The 14,775-nt window shown below is 31.6% G+C and overlaps 1 protein-coding gene across 1 annotated transcript; it reads left to right on the top strand.

The window, feature by feature from the left end:
* Positions 1 to 3,001: 3,001 nt before the first annotated feature.
* On the top strand, positions 3,002 to 14,725 carry LOC129905132 (serine-threonine kinase receptor-associated protein). The gene is made up of 3 exons (XM_055980527.1): positions 3,002 to 3,568; positions 13,526 to 14,191; positions 14,255 to 14,725. The coding sequence occupies exons 1-3, from the start codon at positions 3,451 to 3,453 to the stop codon at positions 14,452 to 14,454; spliced, it is 984 nt and encodes a 327-aa protein (XP_055836502.1). The 5' UTR covers positions 3,002 to 3,450; the 3' UTR covers positions 14,455 to 14,725.
* Positions 14,726 to 14,775: the final 50 nt, after the last annotated feature.

The raw sequence follows: 14,775 nt of genomic DNA, 5'->3' as shown, positions 1-14,775 counted from the left end.
TAAGCAGTACCCAAACAGACCTAATTGTATCTCTACTCGAAACGAAAAATAGAACAAACCCGAATTCAGTAATCTGAATTTAAATTGAACATACCCGATGAACGTATTCAAAGAGCGTTTCAAGTATTCATATTGTTCCAAATATGAAAACCTGTCATGGGCTTTTGTTTTGTTTGCTGGGTTTGTTGCATTTTGTTTGAAATGTCGAAATGGTACGAAAAAGAATTTGCATCAGAAAAACAAATATATAAATACAATTTTAGCAAGAAAATAATGCAATGAAAAAGAAAAACAGACAAACAAGACTATATTGTCTTTTTCCCGCACACATATAAAATGTTCGCGGCATTTAATTAGGGGTATTCACGATCCGGTGTAACAAAAAGGTGTAAAAATGCAAAATTTTGTTTTCTACTACTACAACTACAGTAGACAAATTTTGTACCATTGTATTTTATTTTTGCAATAGGGTTGGGGTATAGCAAAAGTGTAAAAGTGTAAAAAAATTTTAGTCTGTATATTTGGTTGTTTTATTTTAAGAAAATGTTACACCTGTTCCATCGACCAGCGAAATGCCCTGAACATTTCATATGTGTGCGGAAAATAGACATTAGTTTTTTTTTTATTTGTTTTTCTTGTTCATTTTGTAATTGCATGTCTTTGTGCCGGGCTACACGGTGATTTTTGAATCGACTAACCATGTCAGGTTGTAGCTTTGTGCTGGGCTACACGGTGATTTTTCAATCGCCTAACCAGTCAGTTTGTAGGCAAGAGGGCTGAGGATTTTCCTCTTTTTGACGTTTGTTCCTAGAAAATGTGAATTTTAACGTGATTGGGCACAACACTGTGTAGCCAGGCCCTAAGAGGGGTAAGGATTTTCCTCTTTTTGACGTCTTTGTTGAAAATGTAAATTTGAATGTGATTGGGCACAACACTGTGTAGCCAGTGCCTACGTTCTGTAACTTAGTCGAGAACTTCTCGCATCGAAAAATTTTAAAACAAAAATTCCATACGTTTCTCTATTTGGGAAAATAACCTGTGTCTGTATCTCGATGTGAGAAGCAACCCTGTAAATTTTTTATTCCATTGGAATTATTGGAAACTGTCAAAAAAAGGGAAAATATTTGTACCTTTGGCCATCAAAGGTCATATAGACATAGTTTTACAATAAATATCTAGAGGCTCGGTAGTCCGAAGGTAGAGCAGTCGGTCAGCGAGTGGGGGTACCAAGTTCAAGTCACAGTTAGGGCATGTAATTTTATCTTTTTTTTCTTTAATATTCTGAGATTTGTGTTTGATTTTATTTTATTTTATTTTATTTTTTTATTTTATTTTATTTTGTTTTATTTTGTTTTGCAATTAGAAATAATCTACGTGAATGTTTTTCCACTAAGATTTCGCAAGCATTTAGTTATTATAGCCTTTTCACACCAAGCCAAAAACGCGGTTTTTGCGAAAAACCCTAAAAACCTATATCAAAAACACAAGTTTTTCCATACATTTTTTGAGGAATTCAGCAACAATTCAGCAGACAAAAAAAAAGAACTGACAGCAGACAAAAAAAAAGAACTGACAGGCAAAGATAACTAGTTGCAGTTTGTTGATTTTTTTTGATAATATAAATCAAATTTCTTTTTTTATTTCTTTCATTTTTTTATTGACACTTGGCATCACGGCACCTGGTGGATAGCGACGAAAACCCGAAAGTTATATAGATTATTTTCCGATTTGCCGCTCAATGTAATTTCCATAAGTAAAAAATAAAAAAGACCTCGAAAAACATTTATTTTACGAATTAATTTTATATGTACGAGTATCAATGTTATGATTGTAAAATGATAATAATATGTGTTTATATCTAAATCAGGTTTAAAATATATCAAAAAGTATAATAATACCTGTGTAATTTGTATTTAAAAAGTGCAAGCGAATCGCCTGAAAACAACAAAAAATACTATAAAAAATATAGAAATTATTAAATTATTCTTTTATTTGTTTTGCTTTTTCACAAATAATACTAGGTAAGCATTTTTTTTTTATTTTCAACAATTTTGAAAGAAAATTAAACCAAAATAGTTTCTATATTTTTTGTAGTATTAGTTGTTGTTTTCCTGCGATTTGCTTCCCTTTTTGGAGACAAATTAAATAGGAATTATTATTCTTTTTGATATATTTTAAACCTGATTTAGATATAAACACATATTATTATCATTTTACAATCATAAAATTGATACTCGTTCATATAAAATTGATTCGTAAAATAAATGTCTTTCGAGGTCTTTTTTGTTTTTTTTCTTATGGAAACTACATTGAACTGCAAATCGAAAAAAAATCTATATCATTTTCGGGTTGTCGCTACAAGTGGTTGATGGCGTGGAAAGCTATTTCCCAAGTCACAATTTCTTTCATTAGAAAAAAAAAAGATGTGGGGGCCGAAGATGAAGAGTTCCTGTTGGAACTTTGGGCTGTAAAGAAGCCATAGCTCAAGGGCAGTTGAAAAAGGGTCATATTTACATCAAAATGTCTAAAGAACTTGAGGGGCGGCCAATATATTATTCTCAGGAAGAAATTAAAATGAAACTACACAATTTAACGACCAAATAAATAAAATTATATTTAAATTGTCAGAGTTCATTTTATTTGATCAATTTTGTGAGCTCAAGCTGATTTATTAAACAACAAAAATTAAATCCCATCAAAAACTTGACATTTGGGTGTCAAAACATTTTAAACGTCAAACAAAAACCTGTAAACTTGTGGTGTGAACCCTTTTCAGGTTTTTGAAAACTTTTTGCCATAAACCGCGTTTTTGGGTTTGGTGTGAAAAGGCTATTATTCTAGTGGAGATCTACTTTACTTTGCCTCCATTCATTAATCATTCTGAACACTGAATACATCCAATTCCACTAAATTCCCCCTTCACTAAACACACTCATCCCCAGTCCTACCAACATTACGCAAAAACTATATAAAAGTCATGTTGTTAACATTTTAATTGTCATTACTGTCATTTCGTTTAACAGATTCGGTTCGATATTTTCTGATCGTCCGTCATCAAAATAATATTTTTCCTTTTATTTTTAAAATTTCCTTCACACACATCACACATTTCAATAAAATAAAAAAAAAGTGTAAAATCAAATTGAAATAATTAAAAAAAAATCCAATTTCCATGGCACAAATATAAATTTTCATCTAATAAAAAAAGAAAACATACGAATTTTACAGTATCACAAAACACCAATCAACAACCAACAAAAAAAAGTTTTAGTTTCGGCAAAAAAGAAAAGTTTCCTCCACCAACCAACAACCAAACCAAACTCTCAACTCCAACTAGAATTGTGACAAAAGCAAACGCATTTTTCAATTTATTTAATAAACAACAAAATTATTAATAAATTCCAATTGTTGTAAATTATATCGAGTTTGTGATAAATTTTATCAAAAAATATGTCATCGAATCTCCGGCAAATCCCATTGACTTGCAGCGGCCATACCCGACCAGTTGTTCACTTGGATTTCAGTGATGTTTGCGATAGTGGATATTTTTTAATATCTGCATGTAAAGGTGAGTAAAAAAGTACCTTTTTTTCTAGGATTTATAGAATTTTACCCTTAAATGGATTTTTATATATGTAAAATTGTTTTGTCTAAATACAACAATTTACAATCTATCATTGAGAATTAAGAAAACAAAAAAATATATAAAAAAAACGACAACGTCGACTACAACTTTGAACAAGACCTTGACCCACATAGAGAAAAAAACTAGTGTTCGCGCAAATGATTTGCGCTATTCGCGTATAAATCGTGAGATTGGTCTTTGTTGCAAAGCGCTTTCTCGAAATCAAGAAATCAAAAAACTTACACTCTTTTGCACTTGAATAAATAAAAAAATAAAAAAATAAATAAATAATAGCCTGAATGTGAGAAGACATTGAAATTGGGTTTTACTTTGTGCCATTATTTTATATATATTTTTAAACTATGAAAGATTTAAAACAGAGTAGGTAGGTATCACATTCAGGAAAAAGGAAACACCTTGACACTTTGATTTGATTGTCCATTTTGCCATTTTGCAGGAACATGACAAGAAAGCGATATGAGGAATAAACAAAAGAGTCAACCAACAACAGTCAGCTCTAGTCAAGCTAGATATATAGTTTTAGTTTAGTCTTGTAGTTGTTGTTGTTGTATTTGTATTTTCACTTAAACTGAGAAGGAATATAACCAGTATATTTTTGTTGATTTTTCTTTTGTGTAAATTGCATATTTAAAGCACTTTTTTATAGGTAGTGTCTTTAGGAAATCGCATGAATTCGGTGATGTTGTACCTGTTTGACGATGTAAGTTGTATACGTCTCAGATTCAAGGTCAAAATGCAATGCGCTGATAGGAGGTCATGAGGTTTGTGGGTTTTTTTTTTTTTAACTGGAACCTTTTTTTTGTATGAAAAATTAATAAGGTTCATGATGTTACTTTTTCCAATAATTTTGGCATTGATAGGTAAGTTAGCCAGGGTGTACTCATTTCCTCTTTCCCATAATTGATAGCTTAAACAAATAAAAACAAAATGTGACTATCAATTATTAAAAAAAATTGATCTTTTAGAAGCATTTCTTGAAATTTATAAAGGATCTATCAAAATCTTAATAATTTGCACAAAATCACAAATTAAAAAGTGAAAGAAAAAAAATAAGCAGAATAGACGAAAGCATTTGCTTCAAAAAATTAACATAATAGGTCTGTTTGGGTACTGTCTAAAACAGAAATATTTCTATTTTTGTCAAAAATAATGTACAAAACTACACCATTCAAGAGTACCCAAACAGGAATTGGGCTGAAAATGTTGAAAAAAGTAGAAATATATCTGTTTTAGGCAGTACCCAAACAGACCTAATATGCCAACCAAAAAAGGGCTCTAAATTAAGTTTGAAAAGAAGTTAAAAGTCAAAATCCGTTAATCAAGACATAATAAGAATAATTTAAAAAATAAATAAATAAAGTAATTTTTCCATATTATTTAAGTTTTTGTATTCTGAACGGTTCTGAAAGGGTAAAAAACTTAAATAATATGGAAAAAATACCTAATAAAAAAGTCGGATTTCTTAAGAAAATAAATTTTATCACGGTTTTTATGGAATATTCTTAAAAATGTTATACCATTTTGAAAAGAGAATTGAACACACCAACTTTTAAGGTAACTTGCCGAAACATCGTAGTGCATTTTTTTTACACTACGATTCATTAAATTAGAGTCATGTAAAATTTTTTAGTACTTAGTTAGTCAAAAAATTAATATTTGCTTTAAAACTGATGCAGCTGAGTTAACCATCTGTCGGCACACGGGTGCGAATTTGGCAGGACAAAAATGAAAAGAGGTCACAGAAAAGTATCTTTATAAGGGTGAAAATAAATTTTTTTTGGAATTGTGAATACAGTATTCGAATTTCTCGGAAAATTCTACATCAATTTCATATATGATTCTCCATAAAATAGTTAGACCGAAAAAAGTTCTAGCGCCATGAAAAAGTATAAACCAAATTCGCAAAAAAGAGGTGTGCCTACAGAGGGTTAAAATTTTTGAAAGCATTTGGTTATTCAAGGTTCTGCCACCACCTACCCTATCTTCCGTTTTCGTTTCGACGTTAACTTTTGGGACATCCTGTATAATATGCAGAGTTGCCTTATTGCGGCCGTCTGCAGTTTCCGGCCACCTTTCTGAAAATCGTTATAACTATTGATTTCGTAGGCCGCAATTAGGTAACTCTACCTATAACACCAAATACCTATACATTTATTTGGCGAGAAGATTAGTTTTATTTTAAAAATTTCTACAACTGTCTCTTTTTCATTGATGATTAGATTTATTAGTAACAGCAAGGTTTTGTAAGAAGAAGATCAACTGTTAGTCTCATAAGAAAATGTAAAAACGTAAAAGTTGTAGGTATAGGTATTTATATCCTCACAGATTATTTGGAGACCCCAATCGACAAACGTTTACGTTCCATCGTTTAGATTCGACTCCAGATCACCTTCTCGTATGAATTATCAAATTTATTAGAAAATTGAAGTGATGCTGACTGCATATACGTTGTCTTTTCATATCCATTGATTAAATTATGCATATCCTTGTCAAAATTTGGTAACTGTCTCAGTCTATTTCATTCTTATTTAGGTGTTCTTCCAAAAAGCCATTCTATTCATTCAAAGCTATAATTAATACCTATAACACAATCATACGTTCAAATGAAATTCTAATTGTTGCTGATGATAAGGAGGTTTTTGAAACAATACAATTTAACCTTGATCACATTCTTTTATAGACTGGAAGGAAAAGCTGAAATAATTCCCAGTAAGTTTTTGTTGCTGGACTCTGTGTTAAATTTTTGCTCCGAATTCATATAAAGATTATTTTAAATGAACGTCACGTTTCTTTAACTTCTTATTAGGTAAAAATAAATTCACCCTATATTTTCTCCAAATTGATGTATTTTTTTACATAATTTAACATTCTTTGCAAAATTTATTATTTACATAGTAATAAATTTGAAAATTGGAGGTTTTAAAAAACAAAGGGTTAAAAAACATGCAATTATTTACTCTAGAAAACGAGTACCGAATGCTTTTAATTATTTATTCAAACTATGCACAAAATCTAAATCAATCAGTCAAGTTTACAGCTTCCTGTCTCGATTACAATTCAATTCAATTTAGTTTATTGAACTTTTTATTTACAATTGACTTACAATTAACCCTCTGTCGGCACACGGGTGCGAATTTGGCAGGACAAAAATGAAAAGTGGTCACAGAAAAGTGTCTTTATAAGGGTGAAAATACATTTTTTTGTGAATACAGTATTCGAATTCCTCGGAAAATTCTACATCAATTTCATATATGATTCTCCATAAAATAGTGAGACCGAAAAAAGTTCTAGCGCCATGAAAAAGTATAAACTTATTTCTAAGATACATTGATTATTACAAAATTTTGTTGGCACAATGACTAAGTTATAAAATATAAATAAATATTATACATATTATACACTAGGTGTTTCGATTACATTTCATTTCAATTTTGTACCTTTTAAAAACCTATTCAATTTCACCGTCACGTGCAGAGAAACCTACCTTATTTTAAGTTATAATATCAGTATTGTAACGGCCGATTTCTTCACAGAGTCCTAGCGTTAGCACCGGTCCTAGTCCTAAAGTTAGTACTCAAATCGGTATTAACTCATTTCTTCACTCAAGTACTAAGCCCTAGAACTGTCAATTTAGGACCGAGTACTAGTTAGGACTTGGTCCTAGCTAGGTCTTCAAAATTAGGTAGTACATGGTGATTATACCAATCGTTAGTACTCAAATTGGTACCAAGTGATTTCTTCACAAAAGTACTAAGCCTTAGAACTGTCAAATTGGTACCGAGTATTAGTTAGGACTCGGTATAAGTTAGGACCTAAAAATCGGTAGTCTAGCGGTTAGTACTTAAATAAAAGCAATGGATTTCAGTTTTTTTTAAAGATATCTGACAGATTTTTTTAATATCTTGTTGTTTCTCTTGAAAAGTGCGTTTCTGTTGACTTAAATGATTTTTTTTTTAATTTACAAAAAACACCTAAAATGGTAAATGCAATGCCGGAACCGAAGAATGGACAAAAGAACACTTCTTGATGTGGGTAGAAGTACCAAAAAAGTATAGCGACTTTGTTCGATCTTTCTAAAAGTCGGATATTAGTAAAAAAAAGACCATAACTATAGACTGCATTTTTTTTTGAAATTATTCTTTTTATTAACATATATTTTTTACATACATTTGAAGTTACAAATGTCTGTCTGAAACTGTTGCATTAAGGTTAGGGACCCGTTTATACCTCGAGTACTTAATAATCACCTTCGTCGTTTTTGGTATCCTGTATCTCAGCATTTTCTACATATACCAGATCATACAATTCAGCACTCATAAATTCATTCTTGACTGTGACATTTCTTGATAAGCAAATCGAAATTCTTTGCTTGTTGATTTCTTCTAAAGTTTCACCACATTCTTTTTTTATTTTTCAATAATCTTTTTATTATTTTTTAACTTTTTGTCTATATTTATTTTGCAAACTTCCCTTAAATATCAAAATTAATTATTTCAAACATCAAAATATTGTCAAAATGACAGTTAGACCAGTTTTATACGTATTAATTCTTAGGACCGCGTTGTGAACTTAGATCAGGTCCTATAAATGTGAAGAAATGCTCAGGTCCTAACTTTTTCTTAGGACCGAGTACTAGTGCTAGGACCTGGTCTAGCTAGACCGGGTACTAAGCTGACTTAGGACTTATGTGAAGAAATTGGCCGTAAGTGTTGCTATTCTTTTCATATATTCGTTTTGTTTATTAAATCGTTTTATTTACATGAATTTTAAACAACATTTGTAAAAAAAAAATGATTTTGCTCACAAAAAAGTTGATTTTAATTTAAAAAAAACAATATGGTATGAGAGGCAACTTCTTATACGTATAGGTTACAGTTTTTATAAATAACGACGTTTGAAAAAAAAAAAAAACGAATTAAAATCGGAGCTGTCCGTCCGGCTCCCTTATATTGGAGTTTTTTTTAGTTAGGCCGTGTTCAAAGGAGAATGGGCATTTTGGACGTTGAGCGGCCATTAATGAAATTGGTATCAAATGAAAGAGCTACATCTTAGGAAAAACTTTTACATTGAAAGTTTCGCGGTATTACTTTAAGAATGCAAGATATTGCAATATTTGTATTGTTAATGCATCGCTTAATGTGTGAAGGAAAAATTTAATTATATTTTTATTTTAAATATATAATATGAAGCTCTGTCATTTTCCCTGACCCTGAAGACATTGATCTTGAAAATCCGACCAATAGAACTCATAATACAAGATTTTTAAGCCAACCACTTTTGTTTTTGTTCGACAGTTTTTCAAATGATTCAAAGTAACAAAAAATTGAACAACAAAACTCTCAAAATAGGCTTGAAATTGTTGTTTAAAAAAGCTGATAGTTTGGGTTCTAGTGGCTGGATATTCAAGATTAAGGTCTTCAGGCTTAGAGAAAATGACAGAGTATCATAATATGCACTTAAAATAAATATTAAAGTTACAACATAGAGACAATCTGCATAAAGAGTTAAATGCAAAAATGCATTTTATTCGTTTCTTAAGTACTTCACAAGGATAAAACTCCTGCAAAACATATGTAAGACTTAATAACATCATAAAATAACAAATTCATCAATGGCCGCGCAACGTCCACGTTCCATACAAATTTGCCCTTTCTCCTTTGGGTTAATATTTTATCCTGCTCTACAACAGAATTTTTTTCCCAACTCTTAATCCATTTAATCGACTTTTAAGAGAACCCATGATCAGACCGGAAAACCGAAACAACAATCAAATCGATTGTTGCGGCAATATGTTATACGAACGTCCATTTTCTAAATAGGTAGGTAACCTTTTCTTTGTTTTTTTTCAACCCACTCTATTTATTAATAAAGCTATTCAATAATTAATTTTCAGCGTTAAATTTACTGAGAATTTTTTGAAATGTTTTAACTGAAACAACGTAAATATTGGGTGCGTTGAAGATCTATCAGATAGAATAGATTCTTGTATCCGGTTACTGAAGAAATCTATTAAATTTCTTACTCAAAATGTCTGTCTTTGAATATCTTATATTGGGTGGGAGCCAAGTAAAAAAAAAAATAGATTTATAAAAAAAAACAAATAGTAAAGTTCCGCTGCATACATTATATATAAAAACCCAAGATACATTGAACATAAAGTATTCTTTTCAGAAGATCATTTATAAAATGACCAAGTACTTATTTAGTAAAGTTTTTCGTTCTTTTGTTAGAAATTTATAACTCAACAATCAATAACCCAATTGCTTCCTTGATTTGAATGCCTCCAAGAAAGCGGGGAATGCTTTTAAAAAGTTCAATATCAAACATCAACGATCCTCTTAAATCAGCAGGTGCATTTTTATTGTTTTTGTAGATTTTTTTTGTTTTTATTAAAAACACTTGGATTCTTAAAAATACCCAATGGACTACATATATTCGTATTATACTCTAATTTGTTATTCACAACAATTGGCCGTTGGCTCTGCTAAGAACGCTGCACAGTAATCCTAACAAAAGCAAGTGATAGCGGGAGGAAACGTGCGGTGCGGTTCAGGCACTCACACACAATATTTATGGCCGCAAGCTCTCTCGTTTACCTTGATTTCGCTTCATTTGCAATACATTAATACAAAACAGCTCTATAGAGTTGAGTATCTATCTACACACTCTAAAATAATCAACTTTAGCTCGGCTGCTAGCTATACTCAGACTCACTGTAATATTGTGTTGTTTTCGCATTGTATTCATGATTTTTTATATATTTTTTCCTTTTTTTTTTTATTTTTTTTTCAATTTCAAGCTCATTGACGATCGGTCGAGTTATGTGTAATGGCTTTGTGCGTATGCGCGTTGTTCCTAGAGCTGTAACAACAGTGCCGGCACTTCCATTTCGTTGTTCAATATACTCAGGGCCTGGCTAGAGCAAAACTTCCAGAAAGAATGCCTTTTTTTATGAATTTGCAAAAGCTATCAGAAAATCGTGACGATATTATCATCGTCAGTAGCCAGTTGGGTATTTCTCTATAAAATTGACTTTAAGAATAAATCTGTTCAATGTAAGAACAGAGGAAAAAGTAGCAACCTGTTTAATTTTAACACCCAGTCGATAGTTGCTGCGTGCATGCGGATCGGATCAAAATCGGAATGTAATTCCTGTCAGTGTGTCGGCTGTGTCGTGCAGTCTTTTTGTACGCTGCTGGCAGCTTTTGAAGCTGTTTGCTGTTTACAATGCTGCTTGGTTGCAGTCACCGCTGCTGCACTGCTTTGCTACCCGATTGTGGCAGGTCGTTGGCATTGGTGCAGTTATTGAGTCAAGGTTCCTTCCGCTAAGTTGTTGTGATCATGTGTGTGCAACTCGTTTATTTTTTTTTCTTTCTTTAGTCTTTCTTTTTTTTTTGTCTGTTTTTTTTGTCTTACTGTCTGTCTGTTGTTGCTTTCCGAAGCTCATTTTTTTTCTTTTTTTTTTTCTCACTGATAATTTCTTGATGTCAAAGCTTATAAGTGTTGTTGCAATTCAATTTTCTATTTAGAATTAATTGCATTAATTTATTTTGTTGAGATTGAGACAAAGAAATAAAATAATAATGCAACTTATCTAGCTTGACGCCTTGCGGAAGTGTGTTCCTTCCTCACAGCTTACACATTTAGCATCTAAAAGGTGTGTAAATGGATTTGTATGGGTGTTTTTTTTTTTTGTATATATTTTTAGGAGAGTGAATGTTTGACTTTAACATTGGAATTAAAAATCAATTAATAAAATATGCAAGTTGTGCCAAGAAAAATTGATTTCAATATATAGATTGCAGCATATTATAATATATAGACTTGTTGATAGCTGTTGTAGAATGGAAAGATTATTATTTGTGACATGTCTATTTCATCTAAGTACTTGTTAGAAAAATAATAATTAGCAATAAATAATTAGATAGTAGCGAGCTAAAATTTGTTTGGCATTTACTTCCGGATATGCAATTAGATTAATGGGAGATTAATGTTTGTCCATTTGAGTGGAAGTGTAGGTAGTTATTAACTTTAGATTGCATGTTTACATTGTAGGTTTTTTTTTTTCTTTTTAGAAAGAGCTCTTTTCAAAAGAAATTATTACTGATTTTGTTTAGTTTTAATAAATTTGATTAATGTTTTGTTTATGTAGAAATTTTCAAGTAATATAAATATGTATTTTGAAGATAAATAAATTTGGTTTTCAAAATTTCTGAATTCAGGGGTCGAACTACGGCAAACGTACGTTAACCTGGGGTCGAACTACGGCATACGTACGTTAACGTATTGACGCTTTATGTCTTTATCATTTTCTTCTGATTAAAATAAATATAATATATATATATAAAATAGTCAAAACGTTAACGAACGTGTGCCGTAGTTCGACCCCAGAGTACAAAAAAGAAGCATTGCAGCCCTATTCTGCTTTTCGATTCACGTGAATCGAAAAAAATTTGTTTATCAATTACTTTGTATTGGCTTTGAAAAAACTTCTATCTTTCCATGAAAAACGTTGCTTCTGTCTATTTTACTAATTTTCAATCAAATTAATTGATTAAAATTAAGTTTTAATCGCCATATAAACGCCTCTTATTTTAGACTTTCATTTGAAAATCTTTCCACACAAAAAGTCTAATCTGCTTCGATGTGAGAGACTTACCCCCTGAATACAAGGTGTAGCTGTGGCTGTAGCGCAAGTTGAATAATTCTCAACTTTTTGCTCAGCTGCCGCCAACTTTTGTTGTTGTTTCCCCAGTAAAATTTTGACAGTACTACAAGATACAGCCACAGCTACACCATTGTATTCAGCCAGTTAAGCCCATTTTACACATAGTCGGCGACCGTCTAACCGGCCCGGGTAGCCGGTTTTTCTTCATACGTTTTCAATTTAATCGTGTGAAGGCACCCAAAAGAACGTGTATCTAGCAACCGGCTATCCGAGCTGTTTACCCGGTTCCCGGCTATTTGTGAAATGGGTCTTACTTATTTTAACTTTTTGTACTGCATAGGCATAGGCATACATTGTTGGCCCAATCTGGCCAACAAATCAATATTGTATAACAATCAATTGCTAATTAAATTTTTTCTAAACATAGTACTATTGGCCAAATTACTATTTAGTGCCTAAAAAAATGTCCCTTTTTTTGAATTTCATTTTTTTGAAGAAAAAGTACAAATACATAAGTAGAAAAACTATATTGAGTTATAAAATTAACATTATTTACTTTTACAAGTTTGAAACCCAAATTTGGATCGAATTGTTTACAAATCACGGTACCGTTGTGCTTTATCAGTGGCTGGCAGTTTAAAGTTTTAAAGCTGATTTTTGGTAATAAACTATTAAGATTATTTAATTGGAATTAATTTTTCTGTGATTTATATTCAAAGGAGACGTTGTTCCTATAGTTTCAAATAGGAATATCAGAGAGCTTAAATTATTATAGATATGATTTTACAATCATATTTATCTTTGAAGCGAAGAAACTCCTATAAAACAATATCGGAACAAATTTTCCCAAAACATCGTAAAAATGCATAAAAATAGATTAGCCCCTAGAAAGGCGATTTTGTATTCGTCAGAGCATAAGATATTCCACAATTTTTCTTTGTCCCTTAGAAGTTCCTGTTGTGCAAAGCGTTTCCGACTTGTGTCTCGTGAACTCAAATTATACATATTTTTAAAAATCTAAAAAAACTCAATTCCAAGTCCTTAATATAGCAAAAAATCGCAACTGTGCGCACCTACATACATTCAGTAAAAAAAACCGTTGCTTTTTCTTTTTCGAATTCTTTTATTCTATAATTGTATAATATAAAAAAAAAAAAATTAAATTTCTAAAAATTAATAAATAATAATTTGTTTTTTCTCTTCTTATTTAGATGGAAGCCCTATGCTTCGGCAAGGCGATACCGGCGATTGGATTGGTACATTCGAGGGCCACAAAGGGGCCGTTTGGGGCGTAGCTTTAAATAAGAGCGCCACCCTAGCCGCATCTGGTGCAGCCGATTTTACCGGAAAAGTATGGAATGCTGTAACTGGCGGCGAAATTCATAGTTTCCAACACAAACACATTGTCAAGACGGTTGCATTCGATCAGACGTCCGAAAACATTGTCACCGGCAGTAATGAAAAACTAGTACGAGTTTTTAGTTTGCAAAGTCCCACCGCCGATGCTGAATTATACACCGGTCATACGGGTGCTGTTAAAAGAGCACTATTCTGCCGTGACGACAAGTGCATTATCAGTGCGGCCGAAGATAAGACTGTTAGATTATGGGATCGCTTAACTGGCAACGAAGTTCAGCGTCTGAACTTTCCAAATAATCCCAATAGTTTGGAAATCTCGTCAGATAATCATATTCTAACAGTCACACATGGTTCCAGCATTAGTTTCTGGGAAGTTGATACTCTTAAGAAATTGAAGGAGATCAAAATGCCCACTAATGTGGCATCGGCCAGCTTGCATCCGGACAAGCATGTTTTTGTTTGTGGTGGCGAAGACTTTAAAATGTACAAGTTTGATTATATAACAGGAAATGAAATTGGTATGTTTTCTTAATTTTTAAATTGAGTATTATTTATTTTTATCGATCTATTTTGTTATTTAGAATCCTTCAAAGGACATTTCGGGCCGGTGCACTCGGTAAAATTCAGTCCTGATGGCGAGTTGTATGCAAGCGGTTCTGAGGATGGTACATTGAGATTATGGCAGACAACTGTTGGCAAGACATACGGCCTCTGGAAGTGCACAGAACCTGGTGAATTGAACAATTCCTTGAATTCACCCCGTGAAGTTCATGCCAATTAATTTGGCATTAACTCTATTATTCAAATCTTCTTAATTAAAATAATTTAAATCATGTATAATGTGCTGATCGTGCAAATGGCCACAAAGAGCTTCACTTTTTTTTCTCGAGACAACATACAGAATGGAAAACAAAATCATCATCGTTTACATTAAATATTATTTTGTTTCAATTTATCATTTTTCCATAAATATTATATTTTTTTTTTTTTACAAAAAAATCAATTTTTTTTTTTATTGTTTTGATGTATTTTTTCAAATCAGTTATAACTGCCACATTTCTCAATTTTTTTCATAATAATTGTGACTTTATTAAGAATAAAA

This window comes from Episyrphus balteatus, chromosome 1 (assembly GCF_945859705.1).
Source record: "Episyrphus balteatus chromosome 1, idEpiBalt1.1, whole genome shotgun sequence".
Taxonomy (NCBI): domain Eukaryota; kingdom Metazoa; phylum Arthropoda; class Insecta; order Diptera; family Syrphidae; genus Episyrphus; species Episyrphus balteatus.
Note: the sequence above shows the minus strand (reverse complement) of the source record. Positions and strands in the feature narration are given on the sequence as shown.

What these genes read in the sequence shown, in the direction of transcription:
- LOC129905132 (XM_055980527.1), top strand. Translation starts at nt 3,451, where the DNA reads ATGTCATCGAATCTCCGGCAAATCCCATTGACTTGCAGCGGCCATACC. An exon ending in TTTAATATCTGCATGTAAAG is followed by an intron (nt 3,569 to 13,525) that starts GTGAGTAAAAAA and finishes CTTCTTATTTAG; the next exon opens with ATGGAAGCCCTATGCTTCGG. An exon ending in TATAACAGGAAATGAAATTG is followed by an intron (nt 14,192 to 14,254) that starts GTATGTTTTCTT and finishes TTTGTTATTTAG; the next exon opens with AATCCTTCAAAGGACATTTC.